Here is a 25,183-nt window from a genome sequence, read left to right as displayed (position 1 = left end):
ATGGAATAACTGTGGGACTGGCAGACAACAAAAATCAAAAACACAGAATGCCACACAATTTTTCAACGGAGTATAGGAGCAATGGCCATGGCAGGGATGGAAGGCAGCGGGTGAAATTCGATGCTAGCAAATGCGCAGTGAAAATGCCAAGCTGAGCTACCAAGTTGTTGTTGCTTTTTTTTTTTAAAGGAAATTAACAGCTTATATTTAAATTAAGCAAACAAAACCTATGACAAATAATCTCTGCGTCAGTGGGAAATGGGCTCATGGAGCCGAAAAGATAATGCTGTATCTTGCATCTAGCATCCCGTCATGCTCAGAGCCAACCCATTGAAATGAATGTGTATGGCTAAATTAGGTCCATTCATTTGAATAGGTCTTCTCAGAGTGGAGATTTCTTGGAGAAGACCCCCTGAGTCTGAGGAGAACTTAGTTGGCTAGCGAGAGAGAGAGAGAAACCTCGTTGCATGCCAGTTTTCACTAGTTTCACCAGAAATGTCCTTTGCCCCAAAGAAAAGCAGTTTAGCTGATAATTTTTAAGAGTTTCATTCTGGAAAGCAGAACTGAGGACTGTACAGTCCAGCCTCCCTGGCTCTGACTACAGCTGAATCCTCACTATGGAAGGCACAGATTAGCCCGTGTTATTACACCTCTAGGATGATACGCAAAGAGAAGAGATTGTGGCCCACGCCTTGTTGGAGATGCCTTAATGTAAGAACATTCAGATCATGTAAGTAAGGGTGTGTCATGTTCCGTGGGAGCAGAAAGAAAGGTGAGTATAATGGCACTGCGCCAAAATACACACGTCGGCAACTTTTATAGCATAAGCTATTTCTCTCACCCTCAAATACATGTATAAAATAATTGCAGCTTCTTTGCATTGGATCTGAATAGACCCTGCTGGTGTTTTTGTCTTAAGAGAGGAGGCACGTCTTTATGATGGCCAAGTTATGCTAATTTGACACCGTGCTCAGTTTAAGTCCCCACGTGATGTTTGCTCTCTTTGCTCGGCTATGCCAAGTTCACACAGTCCAGGCAGAAGCTTTTGGGCTTCAAAAGTTGCGCTGGTCCACGTAGCAGGCAAAACCTAGGAGGAATGGGCCCATACTACATGAAAGAGCATCGCTCGCGTTGCAAATCAGACCCTGTCATGGCAGAGACACCACATGCTAAGAAAATCAGCTCTATATTAGGCATCCAGCATGCCCCTGTAGTAGCAGAGTGCAAAACTAGGTCAGGAGTAAATCCATGCCAGGGTATTGACTGTACAAACACAAGCTCAGGACAGAAGCTTCCCATGTGGGGCTGACGTTACACAGCATTCTGCTCTCAGTCTTTTGCGCATGTGAAATACTTTGGCCCAGCCTGGGAAATCCTATACAAATCACCTCTGATATTTAAAAAAGTCAACAGCTATTACATTTTTTTGAAATAAAAAGGGACACAACCAGTTGCTGCTACATTTTCCGTGTAACCTGAACACTGCAACCATGCTGCTAGCAGCTGGTGCTGGTTGAATTCATTCCTTTTTAATTTCAAAAAATATATATTACTTTTTTTTTTTTTACACCTTTCCCCCAGGCGTAGCAGGGTGCCAAAACATTTTTTCCTGTGAATGCAGAGGCCAAGTGATGTGAACAGCCACAGAAAAACCAATGGAGCCCAAAGTGTCTTCTAGCAGCTTACAGACGTCTTGATCTCTTTTGAATATATGTAATTGTTGAGGAGAGGGGACAGGGAGGTTGGGAACTGCGAGGGGAGAGAGAGCAATTTTTCCACACGGTGAACAGAAACCAAATTGTCACATAGAGAGTTTCTTTGCTAGAGGTCTTCACTAGGTCAGCTTGTTGTGTTGCACTGACTCTTATAGGTTGTAAAGAAACAGATTCATCAAGAATAAAGTGAAGCTGAATCCAGACTAGACAGAGGTGGTGCGGTTGGCCCATTCCTGAATCCAGGATCTGGAGGATCTAGCTGGGAATTGCATTCCCTTGAAGGAGTATCGGTATCGCTTCGGAGGGGATACTCTTGGGACCAGTTTTTTTGTCACTGGAAGCCCAGGTGGTTTTAATGGCCTGTAGTGCCTACGACTAGCTAAGAACATAAAATAAGCCTGCTAGATTAAGCAAGTGGCCCATCTAGTCCAACACCCTGATCTCAAAGTGGTCTGTGGGATGCCCACTGGCAGGACCAGAGGGTAATGCCTTTCTGCCCATCCCATCAACTGGTATTAAGAGGCACAAAAACAGGGACACTTAGTGAGTTTGCTAACAGGCACTACCTGGGGCTGAAAATGGTTTCAGAAGATACAAATTTGAAGGTGGCAGCCAGGATGTTTCTGATTACTTGCATATAGCACCAGTTTTAAACAAGTTGCTTTCCCAGTCAAGGCACTGATGATGATCTATCACGCTCTAAATGACTTAGGCCCCATATACCTTTGGAGGTCTTCCTCTGCGGTGGCCCTACTGGCTAATGCACATCTCCTTCTCCAGTCTTTGGCCTATTCTCCATAAACAGGTTGACTTAGCTCAGGGGTGGGAAACCGGCTTCTACTCACACCAGTCCCAGCCAGCATGATCAAGGGTGTTGGGAGTCTAATGGCATCTGAAGGGCCAGAGGCACTTCATTCAGTGAGTAGAGGGCTTTGGCCTGATCCAGGAAGTCTCATCTGCATGCTATTATCTTCATTGCAATTGCCTGGTGCCCAAGTTCAAATAATCTAAGGGACAGGAAGGTGGACTCCAACTCCCAAAACACCACCACAACTTTGCTGGTTTGAAGGGGTCACTCTTGCTACCTCAACAGTGAATTAGGGGAATTATAAGCCTTGGAGTCTTTTTCTTCCAGGCGCAGGGAGCTTTCACTTCAGAAAACGCCAACAAGTTCAGAGTTTGATCCTCCTACCAGTGCTATTTCCAGCCCTGCTCAGCAAGAGGAAGCTATCAATTTCTTGGCAAGAGGGAGGCACTTTTTGGCCATAAAGCCAGTTACTGACATGCAACTGAGACACACTTGTTTACAGCTCGAGGAGGCGATGCTAAACCTGCTCCACTTGGGTCACGCTGACCTCGAGCTGCCTATTTTTGTTCCTCGATTCTGCATGATCATGTCACCCTCTGAGCTCTGACAGTGCAGCCGCTTTTGCTGGCAGCCACCGACATTCTTGTCCCAAAGTTTTAAATCAAAACATACTTAATCTGTCCCAGGGGTGCTCCACCCCTCCCAACCAAGGTCATCATTGAAACCTGACCATTAGGAACTCTCTTGTCCTCTATTTGAAGGGGGCAGATGCAACATTAGCCATCACTGAAAGCTGTCTTGAAGGCTCCCCTCACAGGGGGGAAACAGCATGGCATTGGCAGGTGGGTTCTTCTACCACCCCCTACCCTTCCATCTCCAGAAGAGGTGCAGAAGACCCATGCCAGAATCCTGCCAGGCTCAGGAGGGACCTCTTTGGAGAAAGAGGATGGAGAACTGGAAGAACCCACAATAGTTCAAAGGCTGCCTGAAGAGCCCCATCTTAGAGACGCTTCATCTGGGCCTCCTAATAATCCTGTCAACCCCTTCCAGAGTCCTGATTCCCCTGCTCCATCCCCCGCAAGCCTCAGGATCAAAGGTGGCAGCAGAACTGATGGGAAGCCCAGAGCCACCAAAGGAATAACCATTTGGCCACCACACCACTCTCTTGTAGAGAGAAGGTGAGAGGACCCAGATGCAAGCAATGTTCTAGCAGAGAACTGGGAAGAGGAAGGGCTGGCAGTGGCTATATAAGTCTCCCAGTCTCCTCTGGACTTTTGCTGGGGTAACATCTCCCTTGTGAGCTAATTCATCTCCAACTTAGGAGCTGGTCATGGACATTCCACTAGGAGCCACCCCAGTTTGCCAGAAGAACTCCACCAAAAGGAAGGGCAGGATCTCAGTGGGAGAGCACCAGCTTTGCATGCAGAAGGTGCCAGGTTCAAATCCGGGCAGCATCCCCAAACATCTGGGAACATCCTACTGCCTGAACCCTGAAAAGCAGCTCTGGCAGTCAGGGTAGACAGTACTGAGCTACATGGATGAGTGACCTGCCCTAGAATATGTCAGCTTGCTAAACCCCCATAGTTCCTACAAGCCTTTCCAGAACTGTGGCTGCCTCACTTCCTCTGCCAGAAATGCTTCATTTATCTGGGCAGCCAAATGAGGCAGGTGAGGTCTGAGGTGGTAGCACAGACCAGGCTCCCAGTGAGGCAGTAATGGATTCTGAATACATCAGAAGGGGACATCCTCAGGAAGCTACTGTATGCCTCCTTCTCATTTGTGGTTGTTGTCAATAGGCGCCTCCCCCTGCTGTCACCTCCCAGAAATAAAGAGAAGGCAGGATCTGTCTGCTAAGACAAGGACCCACTGCCATGTGGGACATCCACCCAGCTAGCCCTGCTTGAAGGCACAAGCCTTCCAAACAGGAAACTAGCACAGAAGGCGAAGGACCTTGGGTGGGTCTAGAACTGGGGCTTTGAGCAGTCAAACCTCAGCACCTGCCCTCAACACTCCATTCCTGTTGCAAGACAGAGCTCCTTGCACGGAGACAGGACCATCTAGTCTCATGCCTGATCCTCTACAGGACCATCTCAGTCTACTAGTGATGAAGGCACTAGCTAAATTCTGGCTCCCCAATCCATCTTGACCAATCTGCCATGGATCTTGACCCCTTCCTATTTTTGGAACATGCAAACATGTCTCTGACCTACTTGAATGAACTGCCTTTGCTGAGGCCTGATATTGAACTAGGATATTTATCCTGAAATGCTAGCTTTTAACTTGCAGGAAGTTATGTTTTGTTATCTCACATGGTGAAGCATATGGAAAGGAAGAGGGGATGGGATGGGTCCCTTTCACTCAGAGAAAGCATTTTCTCCATGGGTTTCTTCAAATGAAATATTCCCATTTTCAGATTTGCAAAAGCCTGGACCTATGTCTATCTGGGCTCTTTGTGATATTCCAGGCAGGTGTTGGTTTCAGTTGTGAAAACTCAGAGAGCAGTTCATTTGCCTTTGGGTTCTGTGTGGCTGACAGATTAAGCAGACACTTAAGAGTGTCACAATAGTGCACCTGGGTAGTCCAGGGATTAGAGAAGGCCATACTTCCTAGATCCGCCATACTTCCTAGATCCCAAAACCTCACTGCATACTTTCTTGATCCCACTGGTGGCCAGTGCATGTCTCCCAAGCCCCTAGCAAGAGGTTGCCCAAGCTTCATGCTATCTTTCTGATGTGCCCAGGACACCACAAAGTCACTTCCCCATAGCTAGCTGCCACCTCACAGTGGCAATGTGGCACTGAGTTGCCCCAAAGGCTTCTGCTAGTTGGCTAACAGTGGCACTGTGATGCCGCTATAAAAGCACACATAGTAGATTCACCCTGTGCCCAAATTCCTTCCATCATGGATCTTCATAATGAGGCATTGAATGTGGATACAGAAAGCTGCCCCATACGAGGTCAGACTATCTATCCACCTGGTCTAAGGCTGTCTATTCTGACTGGCAGCACCTTCTCTCTCTCTGGAGTCTGAGACAGAGGTCCTTCTAATTGCCCGTCATCTGATCCTTTTAACTGGAGATGCCAGGTCTCGAACTTAAGATGCTCATGTGTGTACAGCAGGTGCACGACCTCTGACTTTTAGGCTGCACATGTTTAATGGCTTTGGTTGGCTGCCCAAAATGGCGGCCCCAACTCTCCACATGGCAGAACTGCACAGCAAAGTTACAGAGGCTATATATCAAGCGCTTGGCTCCTTGAGAAATCCTGGGAACTGAGTGAGGGTACTGAGAATTGTCTGTTGCAGATCCCTAGCCCCACTCACAGTTCCCAGGATCCCTCCTGGAAGGAGGGGATGGCTGTTAAACCAGGTGCGACTCTGCAGTTAAGAAGATACGCCAAGAGTCTCAAAGGCCATCATGTTGCACAAACTATGTAGGTCAAATGGAAAGAGCACCTGTTCCTATTTCTATTACAGTCAACGCCTATCAACACACAAAACAGGATTCTCACTGCACCAGGGGGGTTTGTGAAAGAGAAAGTAACACAACCACACATATTTGCTGCTTGATCCCTTAGCTCTGGAGTAGATTCCAGGTAGGAGCCCTTCCTCCCCGGTCCTCCCGAAAATGCCTCTGCTGTGAATTCCATTAGTAACAAACAACTTTATCTGCTGCCAACATCAACCAGCTGGCTAGTCTTGGAGGAGGAGGAGGAGGAGGAGGAGGAGGACAATCATTCTGAAATTTATTAACTGCTACTTTGCCAATGAAGTTGCAAGATCGAATGGCAAGGCAAGCATCGGTTGCGCTCTATGATGCATGTACGGTCTAATGCCGGCTCTTCCTAATCCTGGTGCACACAGTCAGCTGTTGTATATTTGGGAGCCAAGATAGCATCCAGGGTGTTAAATTTCAACTTGCGGATTCATACATTCCATCCTCATTGGCATTTATTGGTTTATCGGTACTAAAAAGATTTGCTCACCCTAATATAGTCCGGGAGGGAGGGAGGGAGCTGTCTCCCGCTTCAGTCACAGGAGTGCGCAGAGTCATGCTCAAAGTGTGAATGAAGCTGGAGCCTCCCCTGGGACCCCCGAGCCAGTAAGTTCAAGCAAACTACTCAGTGAAAGGAGGCGCTCACAGTACAAAATATGCCATGATAAAGAGCGAAGCTTTTGCCTCCTACTGTCTGCAAAAAAATGGAACAGAAACAAAAAACACTGAGATAAAACTATGGGGCAGAGCAACGTGCTGAAAGGGTAGGTGCAACTTCTGGGAGAGCCCCTTCCTAGCAACCAGAGATGCCCCTCACCATGATTTGGGGTGAAGCGGACACCTCAGAGGGCACTCCCAAGGGTCAGCGTCCCTGTTTTGCTGCCAAGCTTTGTCATCAGGTGGGCAGGAGATCTCCCCCATACCCGGTGGAGTGGCAGAGCTTTGCACTGGTTTTTCCTGAGGGGAGAAGCAAAGCTCCACTACCGGTTGGGAGTGGGAGATCCAGAAAGGAGAAGCCCTTATGGAGTTTGCCCCCCTCCCCTTTGTGGGTGTGGCAGTGGGGCATTTTGCCCTAGGTGCCAATACCCCTCCAATTCCCCTTGCTATCACCCGTTCAAGACTGTTCCTCCATTCAGCGGCAGAGAAAATCTCTACTGGGCACCATTCACATGGCAGTGCATCCATTTGCATGAACTTTCCCTAACTGTTTATTTCCATTTCACATGGCATAAAAGCCACTTCTGGAACTATGAGTGGAATGAGAGTGACGTACAGCGCAAGTTTAGTGCTCATTTTCATATTATTTGCAAATGGATTTTTTTCCCCCTGGGAGCAAATAACACAGAAATGAGCACTAAACTTCCGTTACAGTTCCAGAATTGGCTTTTATGTCATGTGAAAGCTCAAATGTAATACTGTTAGGGAAAAGTCGTGAAAACGTTATAAATTGCCGTGTGAATGCAGCCAGTTTCACCATAACTAATTCTCTTACCGTGCCTATTTTCTTAAACTTGGCATGCTTGGAAAGAAAGTTATTAGCTCAAGCATAAATTCAAAGATGGAGACCCTCCTGTATGGTCTCTGGACTCCATCTCCCATCACCCCAGACTATTGGCCGTGCTGGCTGGGGCTGATGGGAGTTGGAGGTCAGTAACATCAGGAGTTCACCAGATCCTTCATCCCTGCTGTAGATGATCAGGGTACCTAAGGCAGGAGTGCTCTCAGGAATACATTATCTCCACCACCACCCCACGGATTCACAATGGGAGCTCCATGATTCACTGTTCAAAGCACACTTTGCTTAGCATAGGGAGGGAACTTGGGTACATGTGGATAAGACCATTCACAAGGACAGGTTCTGTGCTATGAAGCAACCCTCTGAAAAGTCTTCCAGTGGGAAAGTTGTTGATCTCACACATCGCAGCTCAGGTGAGCCCAATTAAACAATACATTGATCAAGACTGAAACTAGAAATTGAGCAATCTGTGTTGAGCAACAGGTTGTTGAGCAAACTGTTTATGATAAGTTTTTGCCTTCCAGGAGTCTGATCAGAGGCACATCAGCCTTCAGTCAGCAAATGTATTGATGATCACCCTCCCATTTTTATTGCAGTGCCCTGCACCACCCTCTCCCAACCTGATGTGCATCAAATGAATTGGACCACAGTTTCCATCAGCCTCCTGCCAGCTTTATTGCAGTTCCTAGTTGCCTGAAGGGTTCTATTCACCCTCAAGTGAAGGCAAGTAGAAGTCCCTGCAGACCTTCCCAGTGCATTGGGTGAGGGGCTTGTATGTGCAAACCCCCTTCCCACTTTGATATTTCATGTATGACCTTTCCAGGAATTCTGGAATAACAATGCCGTTCTGCAAGCAAACCGCTGTTTTGCAAAATTGGGAGATTTTTGAAAAAAACAAATGAAACCCCCAAACAGAACACCTACCAGTGTGGGTCTGCCTGTGGGTCTCCAGAGCATCTTCTTTTGAGAACTGAGCTCCGCAGTGGTCACAGACAAAGGCTTTGGCACCCGCTATAAAGAGAGAGAGAGAGAGAGAGAGAGAGAGAGAGAGAGAGAGAGAGAGAGAGAGAGAATGTTTTTAAATACATGTTTACCAAGATTCATGGATAAATCTTAAAAATATACCTGCCAAAAAACTCATCCTGTTAGCAGCAGTGAAAATGAATGAAAGACACCTCTTTGAACAGAGACCCGAAAATGGGTGTGGGGTTTCTTAAAGGAAAATAAAAAATCAAAACTTAGGGAATTAGTCTAACTAACTAGCTAGCTTTTGCCTGGAGTAGACCTATTCAGTTAATGGACCTAAGTTTTCCATGCCCATTAATTTCAAAGCAAGGAAGGGCAGGATCTCACTGGGAGCTTTGCATGCAGAAGGTGCCAGGTTCAAATCTGGGCAGCATCCCCAAACATCTGGGAACATCCTACTGCCTGAACCCTGAAATGCAGCTCTGGCAGTCAGGGTAGACAGTACTGAGCTACGTGGATGAGTGACCTGCCCTAGAATATGTCAGCTTGCCACACCCCCATAGTTCCTACAAGCATTTCCAGAACTGTGGCTGCCTTACTTCCTCTGCCAGCAATATTTCATCCATCTGGGGAGCCAAATGAGGCAGGTTCCATGCCCATTAATTTCAAAGGGTCTGCTCCCTGAGACTAACTCTGGGCTCAACCCTATGGAAATGCAATATCTGCACTCCAAATAAATCATACCAGGAATTTTTTTCAGATGCAACTCACAGGGAGGAGTCGCAAGGAACAGGAGTTGCACAAGAGCACAATAGTAGTTCCATAACATTAAGACTGTAATACAAACACACACACACACAATATGATAATTAAAGAAGCAATAAAAATTCAATTTAGAATTAAATAAAGTACAATTTAACATAATTATTAATATTTAAGGGAGACATTCTACAGACCACCTGAATGAAGTTCATGGGCCAATGGTTTACTGTGTGGACACAGTAAAATCAGAACCACAGACATAAGGAATCTCTGAAATTCGGAGAGCGTCAAATGCTTCAGAATCTAAAGTTGACTATCACTGTGAAGTCTTTGCAATTACGGGGCTACTGTATACACAGTCAAAGCGAGGGCATGCCTTTTGAAAACCCAAACAAGGAGAAGAAAAAGTTCACTTGAACTCGAGGGACTTGGGAAGCCATGGTGTATTGGCAGTAGATGTCAATATTACCGCCCGTCCAAGCGCTGCCATCGATGTGGAAGGAACACAGATCACTACATGATCCCCAAGGATTGGGAAGGGATTCAGAATCAACATGTGGAAGGATATAATTCAGAAATGAGAGAGGGGCTGTGTACCCTGCCTAAGGGCCTCTGCCCCAGTTTAGCTTTGCATAGGGCCTCTGACACAAAGCTCTCCTACAAACATGGCAGCAGATATACACAGCACTCTGGGTAAATATGGCGGTCGGGATGGGAGTCCCGGTGGCTGATGGAAGCAGACAGAAATCAAATGTGTAGGGCAGCAGAAAGAGATGAAGATGCTGAGGGCTGGCCAGGGCCACTTATGTGGGTTTGGGCATGAGCATTTGGTAGATAAGTGTAACCTCCATGTAGGGTGCAGTGTATCTTTGAAAACCAGGTGCGGGGGATAATCAACAGGGGGAAGTTGTTGCTTTCATGCCTTGCCCGCAGGCTCTTTATAAAATTTGAGGAATTAGGTTATTCCCCCTCTATTACTGTCCACGCCAGGTCGCTCAACCATTGCTACTGCGTCCTTTCTTTTAGCAGATCAAGATGATGATGATGTGACAGCAAAAACTGCAAGGTTTTTAGCAGGGCCAATTAGAACAAGATCTATTATTTGATTATTGATGTAACCCCCCCTAATGTATTTTCAATAGTTAAGTTTTTACCTCTGTCTTCAGTACAGTGGTACCTTGGTTCTCAAACACCTTGGTTCTCAAACGTTTTGATTCTCAAACTCTGAAAACCCAGAAGTAAGTGTTCCGGTTTTCAAACAAATTTTGGAAGCCGAAAGTCCGATGCAGTTGTCGGCTATTGTTTCTGGGGCACCTGCACCAATCAGAAGCTGCGCCTTGGTTTTTGGACGTTTTTGGAAGTCAAACGGACTTTTGGAATGGATTAAGTTTGGCGCTTTTGTTTTTGCTATTTATTTTGTGTTTTTGTTTTTGAGGCTTTTTGGGTTAATTTGTTTTTGTGACTCTGTGGAACCCAGTTCAGCTACTTACTGATTGATTGATTGATTGTGTGACTGTAGAAATGGATAAAAGCCCCCCATCCAAACAATGACTATCGTCAGTGCAGGGAAGGGAAAAAAATAATTTTTCATTTTTATCATCTACAGTACTGTCTTATTTATTTTATAGTACAGTATATTGATTATTGCTTTCATTTTATGGATCAATAGTCTTGTTAGATAGTAAAATTCATGTTAAATTGCTGTTTTAGGGGTTGTTTTTAAAAGTCTGGAACAGATTAATTCGTTTTGCATTACTTTCTGTGGGAAAGCATGCCTTGGTTTTGGAATGCTTTGGTTTTGGAACAGGCTTCCGGAACGGATTAAGTTTGAGAACCAAGGTGCCATTGTACACTTTGTTTTATTTTATTGCTATGGCTAGTGGCTGATACAAATAAAGATTCTTCTTCTTCTTCCTGGCAAGGAGCTGGCAATGGCAATGGCAATCTTCCAAAGCAGATGGGCTTTTGGGGTGACCCAGGAAGACAATTCTGATGCCAGGGTGACTATGAACATGGATATCTGCGGGTTGTAATGTTAATCACTTTTTAAGGGTGTGTGTGTGTAAAAAAATGAAACAAACCACAAACGTTGCTCTTCCAACAAGAAAGGCGTTTGCTTAAAAATCATTATATGCCAATGCCTTCTCAGAGAGGTTAGCAATCCCATATAATTGCCTCCTCCCCCCAGCAAAACTCCCCCCCCCCATTGTCAGGCATGCCATAAAGGGAAAGACGACAATGCTATCAGATAAGGAAAGTGGCAACAGCAAAAGCGTGTGCTGAGACTCACAGATATTTCCACAACTATCAGTGAGGTGTGGTATTTGTGGTATTTCTTAGAAAATTGCTACCAACACACATGGCGTCTGTTGGGTCACAGCTCCAGTTATAATGAGGGAAACAAGTGTGCACAGGATGTCTAAACAGCAGATAAGAAACTTGAAGATAAAAATAGACCCCACTATACAGACACAGGCACAGTCTTCTAAGCATATGCTGTTAGGCCAAAGCTGTGAACGTAATTGTTAGATTCGGAAGTTTGATTCATCTGTTCCAAGAAACTAAAGCACGGGATTCGGCGATGATAAAAGTAACCTTGAAAGGAAGGAAAGGAGAGGAGAGGATTTGGAGGAGAGAGTAGCAAACTGGTCTTTGTTTTGTTTTTTGTTTTTGTTTAAAAACAACAACATCCCTCCCCGGAATCTTAATGGCTTTATCAGGGTAGAATCTTTTGTGGGCCACAGCAGACACTATGTAGATCTCTGGTAGATCACAAAATCTCATGCCGTAGCTGGGATGGGCAATGTCAATCACACTTTCTCTTAGTTTCTCATTTTTTTCAATCACAAGTTCTTAAATACGTAGTTTAAAAGTCGTCATGAAATTTCATCAGCATTTTAGACTGGCTTTCTCCTAGTGCACATGTAGTACAGTGGTACCTTGGGTTACAAACACTTCGGGTTACAGACTCCACTAACCCGGAAGTAGTACCTCGGGTTAAGAACTTTACCTCAGGATGAGAACAGAAATTGTGTGGCAGCAGCGCAGCAGCAGCGGGAGGCCCCATTAGCTAAAGTGGTGCTTCAGGTTAAGAACAGTTTCAGGTTAAGAACGGAACTTCGGAACGAATTAAGTTTGTAACCAGAGGTACCAATGTAGTAGTAATAATAATAGTAATAATAATAATAATAATAATAATAATAATAATAATAATAAATGATATGCAGACAAGCATGGTTATTATTAATAATAATTTATTATTCATATGCCACCCATCTGACTGGGTTGCCTTTTAGATGTCTTCTAAAAGTCAGATAGTTATGTCCTTGACATCTGATGGGTGTTCCACAGGGAGGGCGCCACTGCCGAGAAAGCCCTCTGCCTGGTTCTCTGTAACTTCACTTCTTGCAGCGAGGGAACTGCCAGAAAGCCCTCAGACTGGACTTCAGTGTCTGGGCTGAACGATGGGGGTGGAGATGCTTCTTCAGGTATACTGGGCCGAAGCCATTGTACGCAGCATTGCCCAACAGGCACACTTTTACAAAGCAATTTCCCCTAATAGAATACATTTTTGTGTTAATTTGACTACTATATGAACTTCTATGTAGGCTTTACACTAGTATATGCATTTTGGCTGGAGAACAGCACTGCAAAATTTGGAGAAGGTGCCAATTTGGAAGGATAGATGTGTTACGGTTATGGTTCTTGTTGTCTTTTGGTAAAGAGAATGAAGTAAGCTCACTCTGAAATGAGAACTGGATTGGATTCTTCCCCCATCCCCAGCCTTGGCTCACATCCTGGTCTTGCAGGTGTCACAACACTCTTCTTTTTCCAGCCCAGCATCACTCTCCCAAAATATTCCCCCTTCTGCAAGAGCGTTTCGCCAGCTCCCCTCCTCACCCCACTGAATCGTGCACCCAAAGAAAGCACAGAAAGAAGCAGCAGAAGTGCCCCCCTTTCCCCATTAGAAAAAGAATTCCTCTGCCTTTAAATTGTCTCGGTAACGGCTGGCTCACAGGCAGAAATATTTGGCAGCAGTGAAATTAAAAGTGATAAATTTTCTCGCCAAGCTTTGATCGATAATAGAGGTCTCATCTGTTAATCAATAAGACAGTCTGCCTGTTTACTGTGCATACGCCGTTCACGGCTGCTTGCGGGGCGATGTCAAGTTTGCATTCAAAACAACTCAAGTGTGCCTAAACCAAATGGCCAGTCCCTAAAAAAGAAAGGAGGTACGGAGGGGGTGGGAAGGAGAAGAGGCCGGACAATGACATCACATGCCTGCTCATATATTAGAAAAGACAGTCCACGCGCCTGCTTTTCCTTCGCTTGCCTGTACATTTCATTTTGTTTCAGTTTTATATGTATATATAAATGTACAGCCTTTCAAGTCATGGGAGACAGTTTCACAAAAAGCCGTACACTGGAGGGCAATGAGGATGGGCTCATCTGAAATATACCCAAAGCTGCCAGGCCTAGTTAGAAAGAGAGGTGCAGTAGAAAGACGGCCAGGATGCCAAATAGCCTGCCTCTCTCTCTCTCTCTCTCTCTCTCTCTCTCTCCTCTCTCCACCACCCCCTCCATCCCTTTCACCACCAAGCCCTGCTTAAATAATAAACACAGCTTTATTACCAACATAATTAGAAAGGTCAGTTCTATTTGAGAACTATTACAGCCCTTCGTGCCAGAGGCTGTTCGGGGAATGTTTTGTTCCAGAATCATTGACCTAAAAGGCCAGTACAGTGCCGGCTGGTACCTTGAAGGCTCTGGGGTGAGCAAATCAGATTTATTCTTGCTCACAGCAGTCAGATCTCAAAACATTTCCTAGGCTGGTTTTTAAGAGGGGCGGGGGTTCATAAGAGAATAGGGAGACAGAGACTTTCCAAAACACCAACACCATTGCCCCAGAACTGGAGGAAAAACATGCCCGTTAAGTGTGTTTAATTTGATCCCTAAACCCCACAAAGCAAGATGCAATTAGTGCAAAGTGAAAGATGCTCTGAGCATGAATTATGACAATGCACACAGCTCCCAAGAAGAATTGTGGCTCAGGATTCAGCTCCTGCCCATTCTCCAAAAATCTCTGTGGTCCCATGACCTCCTGCACCTTTTGTCTACCCAATGGCTGTCGAGCCCATGGTGGACTAGACAGTTGCCTCCTAAGTTCCAGAATTTCATCCTATACTGGCAAACCACTCTCCCCACTTTCAGTTGCAGAGAAATGAGTTCTGCAGATAATCAGAGCTGTTCTGTTTTTTTCCTTTCTTTTTTGGGGGTACTTCATTCCCTGTAGACCTGTGGCTGCCATTGGCTTAGCTGCTGTGATGTCAGAGCAGGCCTGGGCAGCAGAGTGCTAAGGGTGCTGCATCAAAGAAATGAGGATCCTCATCCCTAAAGGTCAAGGCAGACCTTTTTATTCATATAGGTAGCATTGGCTGTATCCAATATTGTCTGTGCGAGGGCTCTTGTGTTAGCAGACAGGCTAGTTTCGATGTAGCACAGCAGAGGAATCCAAGTCAATAGATGTGCCAGGAGAAACTCAGGGTGCAATCTGCTCGTGCATCCTCTGATACAACAATGTTCTGCTGGCACATGTACAGCAGAATACCATTAAATGACTCACACGCATTGGATACAACCCTGTAAGTACTGCCTGAGCTTTCAAATTATGACATGTCATGACAAACCAGTCAACAGTTTCAAGGGAAGATGCTTACAGGACTGTGCAATGGTGGGTGAGCCTGGCATCAAATAATGGTTTGGGGGCTAAGCCCTAGCAAATAAGGCTCAGAAATGCACTGGGGGATACCTGCTTCAAACTTGATATTTTGTACAAAACAGACACAAGACAGCAGTGAAAAGTATATTCACTCAGAAGGAAGTCCCAGTGTGTATAACAAAACCTATTCCTAGGAAATACATACAGGATTGAAGTCTAACTGCATTCAGCAGCAGATAGGTAGCCGTGTTGGTCTGCCATAGTCAAAACAAAAAAAATTCCTTCCAGTAGCACCTTAAAGACCAACTAAGTTAGTTCTTGGTATGAGCTTTCGTGTGCATGCACACACAGAGTGTATCTGAAGAAGTGTGCATGCACACGAAAGCTCATACCAAGAACTAACTTAGTTGGTCTTTAAGGTGCTACTGGAAGGATTTTGTTTTGTTTTGCATTCAGCAGGTATATATGCCTCTAAAATATTAGGAAGGGGGAGACACAATTCTGAAGAGACATTTCAGATTCTTGTGAAGCCCCATCAGATTGATCACTGCTAGTCATGTGCAAGAACACCCAGGTTTTTTGACACCTGGGCAATCAGATGCCTGGGAATGTTCAAGCCCCAGGTGGCACCCAAAGCAGCTGCTCAGCTGCCCGTGTTTTTTATGTCCCTTCTTTGCAAAACAAGAGTGAGCTGCATTTGAAACTCAGGTGCAGGATCTTAATGTTCGCGATGATTCACTTTCGCACGAGGCACACTTTTCTCGTTGGCTGCATTACAGCAGAAGGAAAGCAGGGACAAGGGGGAAGAGGAGGAGGAAATGGCTGGCAAAACAAGCCTGGTTCCATCTGGAGAAAACGGGGTGCTTCCATTAGAGAAAACACAAGCAGAACATTTGCAAACAATGCTAACCCGGAGGAGGGAACCCCACACGGTAATGGCCAGTTCAGCTCATTCAGGCGGAAGAACCATCTACAATAGCATCCTCTTCTCACAGTCAGCAGACAAATGCCAGGTGGAATTGGACGGGTTGTGGTAACTTGTGTGTATGTGTGTGTGATGCACTCTTTGTGTCCTCAGAGGCCCTTTCCTCCTTTGCTTGTTCCAGAGCTCAGCCCTGGCACTGAAACTAAAGGTAGTCTAATTCAGGGCCTATTGCTCAGGGTGAGTTAGAACACATTTCCTGCCTTGGGAAGCTGCTTTTTAAAAAATAAATATTATTTATTAATAACATATCCAATTAACAACATATCAAATCTTAATCATAATACAAATAATAAAGCCAGTTATACATTCCGAATTATATAATTTAAAGTGACTTCTCATGTTCTGGCTGGTCAGGGGGAAGGAAGTCTCTTTAAATTATATAATTGGCTTTATTAGGATGTGGCAAGATTTGATACATTATTAATTGCCCTGGGAAGCTGCTGATGCTATAGATCAGTGGCATAGCATGAGGAGGGCCACAGGGATGGTTGCCCTGAGTGCAAAATGCTCAGGGGCGCAAAAATTAAACACTTGATGCTGCCTCAATACAGCTGCATGTTTCCGTTGGTGGGCTCCATTGAAAATGGGTTCTCTATACGAACCATGAAGTGACCTCTCCAGACAACGGAATGATACTTCTTTTCTTATCTCTGTGGCTGCAATCTCCTGGGTGACACAGACACCGTTAGGCAGTTGAATGCGCATGTGCACTCCGTCTGCTCCCCTCCGTCCCACCTACCCTCTCCACATGGCCCTAAAGTGCTGGCAACCCATGCTACGTCACTGGCAGAGATGACACTGCAGGGTCACTAGTCTTTTGGGGTCAGTGGGCATATTTGGAATTTTGAGAAAATATCATGGCCACTAGTCACAAAATGGCTGCCACCTGGAGCATGACATAGCGTGTGGTATAAAACAAAATGCCTGACACAACTAAAAACCAGAAAGGAGCCATCTCAAAAAAGTCCGGGCATACCCTCTCATTATGGGAAAAAAGCAGCTGCCTCAGCCACCGCCACACTCATTCACAGAGAGAAGCAACGTGCACCTCTCCTCTGTTTGGGATGGAAGGGAAGGGAAGGAGGGTTTCTGACCCTGGCATCCAATGAAATGTTGTCATGCTTAAGGAAGGATGTTCAATGTAGGAGATAGAGACATTGGGCCAGGGCAAATAGTCCCTTTTGCATTATGGGTTTTTGAAGGGATGTTCACTGAGACCATTCACAGGCCCCCATGAAGGGGCTGGTGGGCACAGTGGTACTCATGGAAGCCATGCTGGCAAGTCATGTGATATTGGGTTGATGGACCAATGTACCTAGTTTCTGGCAGTGTCACAGACTCACACATTAGCCAAAAAAGAGCACCCAACAGCATTTCCTGGGGAGAATAAGTGGGCACCTTCTTTTCATTGACGAGTTCTGACTGGGCAGCATATCTGGGGTAGCAAACCCTGTTTTTCTACCCCAGTGATACTTGGCCAGAAAGGTTGAGGTGCATGGAGCCATTTCCTATGCAAAGACATGCCCACCCCCATAGGAACATCGTGGTCCAGGGCTCTGGGGATGAAATTTAACCCATGGTGAAAAGGGATGGACTATATAGCTTTGAAGAAGAAATGAACAAAGCAAAATACTTCCGTAAGTAAACAGGGAGAAGAAATGGAAGAAATATTTCTGAGCAATGAATAACAAGTGGAGCATTGCCCTCATCTATTGGGGAGGTTGTTTTTTTTAACAGGGGGGAAGAATCCTGGAGATTTTAAAATAAACATCTTGAATGTTCTGATGAGATACGCATGCTTGGTTATATAAGGGGAGTACAGAGCGTACCAAAACAGCCGACCCGCAAAAGCTGTCAGAACAATAAGTGCAGACACAGGGCATCTTACGACAGGCTACGCCGTACAGTTTTATTTACAGTACCTCTTATCAGTCAGGGAACAGTACGCAGCCTGCCAATTTTCAAAGGCTAGAACTGGGTGTTCTTTCTTTTGCTCAAGTAGATGTGTACGCCAGGCAGGGAGGTCCCCCCCCCCTCGTTCTCTAAATCAAATCAGCAAAACAAAAAGTGATACCAAGCCAGAAATCTTGCCGTGTACGCATGCATAAAAGGACTTGTTTGGAGGGGGGAGGAAGGGGGGGGAGAGAAAGAGTGTTAAAGCCAAGGCAGAGAACAGAGCGATTGAATATGCAAATAGTTCAATGTTAATTTTACTATGTGAGTCACCAGGAAAATGTCAGCCAGCATCAGTGCTTATTACACCAGGGTTTCAGAAAAACAAGGAGAGATATTTATTAAAAGCACGGAACATCGGGGATGGAACATTCAAAAGCAATACATCAAGAGATGGTTATTTACAGGCTTTTTTTCTTCTTCCTTTTCTTTTAAAGCCTCTTGTTGAAGCTAGCAGCTTTAATGTAAACAGGTTTGTCCCCCCCCCCCAATAAACAATGTTTTAGGTGGGATTTTTTGTGGGGGAGGGGAGAAGGGATAAAAGATAAAAGGTGGTATTTTTAGCAAGTTGTTTCGACTTGCCTACAGTATAAAGATATCTTCCGATGACTGACCCTGGAGAGATGGGACCCCGTGTGCTGCCAAGAGTCAGCTGTGTGTTTGAGAACATGCCTCATCCCCTTGGCACCAGCTCCTCGGCCGGTCTTCCGCTGGTGTTTGTACAAGCAGATTTATGGGCCCTCTGCTTAATAAAGATACTTGCTCAACTCAGCTGGCAAAAACAGGCGGCTTTTTCCATTCAGGCAGGATTCTGCAGAGTCACCGAGGTCCTCTGGAATGACAGCAAGTCCTTGCTATGCTCTACCCTCTCCCTCACCCCAGGCCCTTGACCTGTGTCCTTCCAGCATGGGTGACTGGAAGAAAGTTGGCACCTGCAATACATACCCCTTTTGCAAAAGCCCAAGGCAAGCTCCCTGCTCTTCCAAAACCAATTCCTCTCTTTGCCGTACAGTCACAATCCAGGAATATTTGCAGCTGACCCAGCACTCATTTGGCTGAAAAAGGTGACAGCAATGGGCATGGATGGAGAACCGAGGCATAAAACCAGAGGCTGGCAAATAACTCCGAATTCTGGGGGGAAATGTTTCCAAACTCAACAGTGAGCAAAAGCCTGCCTCAATCTCCCAAAGACTTGCTATCTATTAAAAGCTATAGGAGAAAGTTTAACAGTTCTACTCGTCTAACTCTTGATGCTCAACAGGTAGATAAAACCTTGAGGCACAAGCAGGGCTTTGTTGGTCTGTTGGGCATCAGGACCACTTGCATTTCACCTGGCTGGAGACTCTTGGGTTAGTCTGGAAACCATGGCCAAGTCCAGGTTTCCAGGACATTTAATCCAACCCCAGAAGGATTGGCTCCTTGTATTGTCAACAGGCCTGGCCAATCTGGTGACATCATGCTGCCTGCCAATCACAAAGGCTTATGGTGGCTACTTCTGTTTCCTTCTGTGCCCAAATACTGCTTGATTTCCAATAAAGCTAGTCCAAACTGCTTGCCCGCCACTGTACTGGATGGCCAATTTGAGGCTATCCCTCATGGCGAATTACTCTGTCCTTGTGAAGAGCAGGTTGAAGAATATTTTGCTCATGTGGTTCTTCACTATAATTTCAACAAAGATGACCCTATTGGTGGCTCCTGTTCTCTCAAAAATTTCCAGGTAGGGCTTCCAAATGGGATCTGACCTACCTTTTGGCAGACTCAAACAGATTATTAATAGAGAATGGGGCTATATTTTTCTTTCGGGCTGCAAAAACATGAAAGGCAATCTTCCCTGATAAATGCTATCCTGTCCAATGGCTGTTGCAATTTATAATCTGGTTATTTCTTATTAATTTCGTAAGTTACTTTTCATTTCCATATTTTAAGGCAACATGCTGCATAGCTCACTTTAGACATGTTTTATATTTTCCTGATCTAATATACTTTGTATGTTACAGTATTTTGCTTGTATAGTCATTAGTTTTTGGTTTGTTTGGGTTTGTGATCACATAATGAAGAGATTCAGTGTTCCCTTCAGCATCAGAAAAGGACCCTGATGCTCGTGCACTTGGCTGGGTTTCCAGATTTGGGTCTGGAATTTGGGTTTGTTCCTAGAACCCTTGCTCATCATTAGCTTATAGTGGGAACAAGTGAGCTGGGATGGTATGCAAATTCTTTATCCTTCACTGGTAGTTTTCATCTAAGAATCACCCTCTGTATGCACTACAAGTAGAAGCTGAGAAGCCTTGCTGCGTCCAGGGTGGGAGGAACGTGGTCAGGGTGAAGGCAGATAGCCCATATGAAAAGGAAGAGAGGTGTAGCCAGAGGCCAAGAAGCAAGATGGCGGCTATGTGATACCTCCACTGTCAGAAGCAGTATGCTTCTAAATACCAGTTGCTGGGAAGCATGAGGAGCAAAAATGTAGGTGCGCTCATTTGGGCTTCCCATTGGGAATCTGTTTGGCCACTGTGAGAAAAGGATGCCGGGCAAGATGGACCACTGGCCTGATCCAACAATGTTCTCCTTTTGTTCTTAAGCAGTAGATAGGAAGTGGGCAGAACAGCCTGGAATTGAAGGAAAAGAGCAGGCTGCAGTAGGAAGTAGAAAAGCAGGTATTTGGAGTGCAAAGCCAAACATATAAATTGTCTCTGCTGTAGCACCTCAGTCCACAAAGAGGCTGGTCAAAGAACCCTAGGAAGTCAATCTTGTTTACTCAGAAGAGTACCAACCTCCATCCATCTCAGTACAATTATGAGTGGGATGGTGCAAGGCCAAGATCCATAAGCCCAGGTAATTCAACAACAGTGGAGGCAGGGACATACTTTGAAGAGCAGAGATTTGTACATTGGGCAGTGTGAGAACATAATGGGAGGCACAAGATGATTATGATAAACATGACTCAAGAGTGGATCGAATTTCATACCTGCTTGGAAGCTAGAAAAGAGTTTGTGGAAGGTTCTTTGATGGGCAGGGTGGTGTGTGTGTCTGTGTGTCTGTGTGTCTGTGTCTCTGTGTGTCTGTGTATATAACAATTGAAAGGATGAGGAGTGGTGCTGGGGAGTATAGACATGAGAGGGAAAGGAAGCAAAACAGAAAAGGGCAGCTGGGAAGAAGGGGTGGAGTCACAGAACTGTAGAGTTGGAAGGGACCCAAGGGTCATCTAGTCCAAAGTAGGAATCACAGCTAAATAACCCATGATAGATGGCCACCCAACCTCTGTTGGAAGGAAGGAGAGTCCACCACCTTAAGAGGTAGTCAGTTCCCCGGTCAAACAGAAAGTTCTTCCTAATGTTGAGTTGAAATCTCCTTTCTTGTAATGTGAATCCATTGGCTAGGGCCCTACCCTCTGTAGCCAATCTTTATTTAATTGCATCTATTTTTGCATCTTTTTCCGGTACTATGGTGCCAAATTACCTTGAGATTGTATGGTATAAGGCGATACACAAATAAAATCCTTCTTGGCACTGTTGTGAGTCAGAGTGTTTTCCTGTCCAGTCAAACTGCTCTCTGGTGTCAGAGGCCTCCTTCTTGTGATGAGGTTCATCACTTTCTGGTGTAGGAGACTCCCTCCTCCCTCCTCCACATATTTGGTGTAAAGCATAATGCTGCCATTCTACCCATTTAGATATACGTTAGGTTTTGCCTTTGCTGGGTCTCCAAGGCGAAGGAAGTTCTTGGACACATGCAGAGAGCACCTCTCTATGCCACTGGTCTTCAACTTGTGGGTCATGGCTTGATCCAAGCTGGGTTGCAACAGGAGCACCACCACCATGCAAAAATATGGTAAAGGGTTTAAGAAATTGGTCCCCAAAAGCATATTTTGGTTAAAAGTGGGTTTAACCCGTCTTATGCATCCTCACTAACTGACCACACCTCAAAGATTTCAGGAAGAGGAACTCTTCTCTTTCTGCAGTCACATCCTTGAGGGGTTTTTAAAAATTACCTTCTGTGGTTTCAAGTGTGTCTAACTGTTCCTGCAAATGGTCCAAAGCAGGCTTCCTCAACCTCGGCCCTCCAGATGTTTTGAGACTACAATTCCCATCATCTATGATCACTGGTCCTGCTAGCTAGGGATCATGGGAGTTGTAGGCCAAAAACATCTGGAGGGCCAAGGTTGAGGAAACCTGATCCAAAGCATAGCACAGCTATGACCCATCCGTTATGGTCCGAGTCCATGGGACTTCCTGGGATTAGATCAAATATTGCATGTCTGTATGTTAAACTCTGGCTTCAGAATAAGAAAAACAACAACAGCAAGGTGATCCATATTTTATTTTTATTTTTTTGATTGCATTTATATACCACCTGTATCTTGCAAGGATCTCAAGGTGGTGTATATAGTTGTTCTCCTCCTCCCCATTTCATCCTCACATCCTCCCTTTGAGGGAGGTTAGGTTACGAGATGGTGACTGTCCCAAGGTCACCCAGTGAGCTTCGTGGCTGAGTGGGGATTCCAACCCTGCTCTCCCAAGTCCCAGTCCAACACTCTAACCACATCAGTCACAAAACAGAGCAACACCATAAGGACATAAGAGGAGTGTTGCTGGATGAGGCCAAGGGCTCATCTAGAATGACATCCTGTTCTTGCAGTGGCTGTGCGTCCATTATCTCCTGCAAATGTTGGGGGAATCAGCTGAACGGACCAGAAAAGGGGCAGTCAGGAGTGGGTGGGTGGGAGGGAGAAGAACAGAAAGCATTTGCTGGTCTTGAATATAAAACCACTGGATTCCATTTGGCAAATCTTCTGGAAAAAAAAGGTTAGCACCTGGACATCCACAAATCCTTCTCTGAACTCTTACCTATTTTGCATTCGTTTAAAGAAGAAGGAAAAAAATAGATTCTCTTCTACCTCCCCTGGGCTTTGGCACTGAAAAATGCAGAGGCAATTGATCAGCTGCCAGCTGTCTGCCCCAGCTCCTTAGAATAAAGCAGCAGCAAGTCTTTAATATCTGTCTATATCTTCTGCAAAACATCCAGCGGGTCACAAAATACGCAGCCGGTTAAAGGATAGCAGGCGGGGGGGGGGGGAGCCTCCAAACAAACTCATCTGTTCTGAAAGCACCGCTTTGCTATTTTTAGACACCCCATAATACTCCCCAATACCCATTCAGTTTAATGGCTTTATTGAGGAGAAGAACTGGGGCTCCCTGGTTCGTGGCACTTCTGAAGTTAGGAAGTAGTAAAAATCTTCTAACTGGTTAAAAATGACACTCGTCCAATTGCCTTTGGTGTGTCTAAAACCTTAATTGTCGTCACCCAGCCTGTGGATGTAAAGATTCTCGTCGGTTTTCATAGCTTTGATTTCTACTTTCTTCTCCCCATAATTGAGGTGTTACATTACATGGTGCTGTGCTTGGCATTTTCAGAAAGGGGCAAGGAGCTGGACACCTAAACACTCTGACGACCAAGAAGCTTTGCATACGAAACAGGAGGGGGGGGGAAAACTTCTTCCTGAGTGGCATTCAGAGTTTCCCTTCATCTTTTTCTCTTTCATTTTAGGCCATGCAAGAAGCAAGAGCACTAAACTGTGCACTTTTCCTGTATTATTATCAGAGTATTATTAAAGTGTACCTGGCAACTAAAAATGACATCAAAATTGCTGCCTGAGAAACTGGAAAGATCTGGGTTGTAACGGAGGAACTGAAAACAGGTAATGTTGAGAATACACAACCGGCGATTAAAGTTTCAGGCAATGGTGTGGGAGAAGGTAAGATCCCTAAGCAGAATTGCTGTCTATAACCACCATTAGTTTAATTTTATGGGGAAGCAACAGGCATAAGTTGCTATAGCACAAGAGACATATTCTTCTTTCAGCAGAGGCCAACCAAAAGATGATTCCAACTTCCCAAACACCCCATTTTTTCTTTTAAGTAATTCAGTTCAAATTTACAATTCCATGTTCTCAAGCAGATCACTGAAGAGCATCTGTTCAAACACTAAAATGACCTCGGCATTTTTTCCACCCCCCTTTGTTTAGGTGTACAAATGCCTTCCGTGAAACTGCCCGCCCCCCACCCTCTGTTGCTGTCCACTACAAGGCCAGGTAAACAATGATTCATATTTTCCCAAACCTAGCCATTTTATAATTTAGCAAGGTGCCCGTTGTTCTGTACCCATTAAACTGTTCTTAACTGCAGCGACATTTGAGGAGGAGGATGGAAGGAGATGAAGAGTGAGAGAACGACGGGAAGGAACAGTAAGAAGGTAAGACAGGATGGATTCAGAATGGTCAGATAAGGGACTTGCAGATTTTGCAAGGATCAGGAGTCACACTAAGAGACACCAGGAGAAGAATGCCATCTCCTCCAAGTTCAGCTAAGTCAACAGCACTTGTGAGGACAGGTGAAAAGATGAATAAGCTTGAAGCAGCATTCACTTCAGGGTAGGAGTGATACAACACTTATCACCTCTTAGGCATAAGAGTAAGACCATTTCTCACCTGTACTACCAAGACATCTCAATGCTAGTGCTGCTCTCTTTGGCAGCAGAAGCCTGTGTGCCAAAACCCCTTCAGTGTGTCTATTTCTCTTGCTGATACCTTTTATGAGTGCCAACAAATGGCCTAACCCATTGGCCGGCCTTCTGCATTCATCCTTCTAGAGCAGAGATGTCCAACTCCCAACAGACTGTGATCTACTCACATATAAAAAACTCGCAGTGATCAGGTCAAAGTTGTCGAGCTTTCAATGTCCCATTGGGGGAGGCGGTTCAGGTCTAAGTAGCTGAACAATATCACATTATGGAGAGGAAAATTTCTGAATTGAGTAAGGGGGAAAGGTGGAAAGTCACTCATCAACAGGTTGCTAAAGAAACAATCTGCCTCCCAGCAAAAACTCCATCTGCCGTTTCAGCGATCATGCAAAAATGGAGGATGGGCCAAGGGGGTGGGGCTGGATGCTATTATGGCACTGCAAAGGAACCTCCTGGGGATTGACCAGTCAAACGCGACCAACCTGTTGGACATCCCTGTTCTAGAGCAACTGATCAGTACAAGGGCTCCACCCTGGAGGGAAGTGACAATCGACAGATATATCAATGGAACACACGGGATTGCTTAAGGGCTCCCAGGCTCTTCTTCCTTGTTCAAGCTGATTGGCTCCATTCACAGTGCGTGGGCTGTCAACCATAAGCAGATGTTGGCTTTCCTGCCAATCACATGAGCAGCGACCCACATCCCTTCTGTATAAAGAAAGGAGAAGTAGAAGAGTTGCCAGTTCCCAGCTTGTG

The 25,183-nt window shown here is 45.3% G+C and overlaps 1 protein-coding gene across 3 annotated transcripts in view; it reads right to left on the bottom strand.

The window, feature by feature from the left end:
- The window catches only part of ZBTB16 (zinc finger and BTB domain containing 16), a 189,346-nt gene that overhangs the window by 63,426 nt on the left and 100,737 nt on the right, over nucleotides 1-25,183 (bottom strand). For all 3 annotated transcript variants that reach the window (XM_081889838.1, XM_081889839.1, XM_081889837.1), the window contains exon 4: nucleotides 8,457-8,543. In XM_081889838.1, coding sequence (XP_081745964.1) covers nucleotides 8,457-8,543 — 87 coding nt within the window. The remainder of the gene's footprint in view (nucleotides 1-8,456; nucleotides 8,544-25,183) is intronic.

This window comes from Podarcis melisellensis, assembly GCF_964234715.1.
Source record: "Podarcis melisellensis genome assembly, chromosome: 15".
Taxonomy (NCBI): domain Eukaryota; kingdom Metazoa; phylum Chordata; class Lepidosauria; order Squamata; family Lacertidae; genus Podarcis; species Podarcis melisellensis.
Note: the sequence above shows the minus strand (reverse complement) of the source record. Positions and strands in the feature narration are given on the sequence as shown.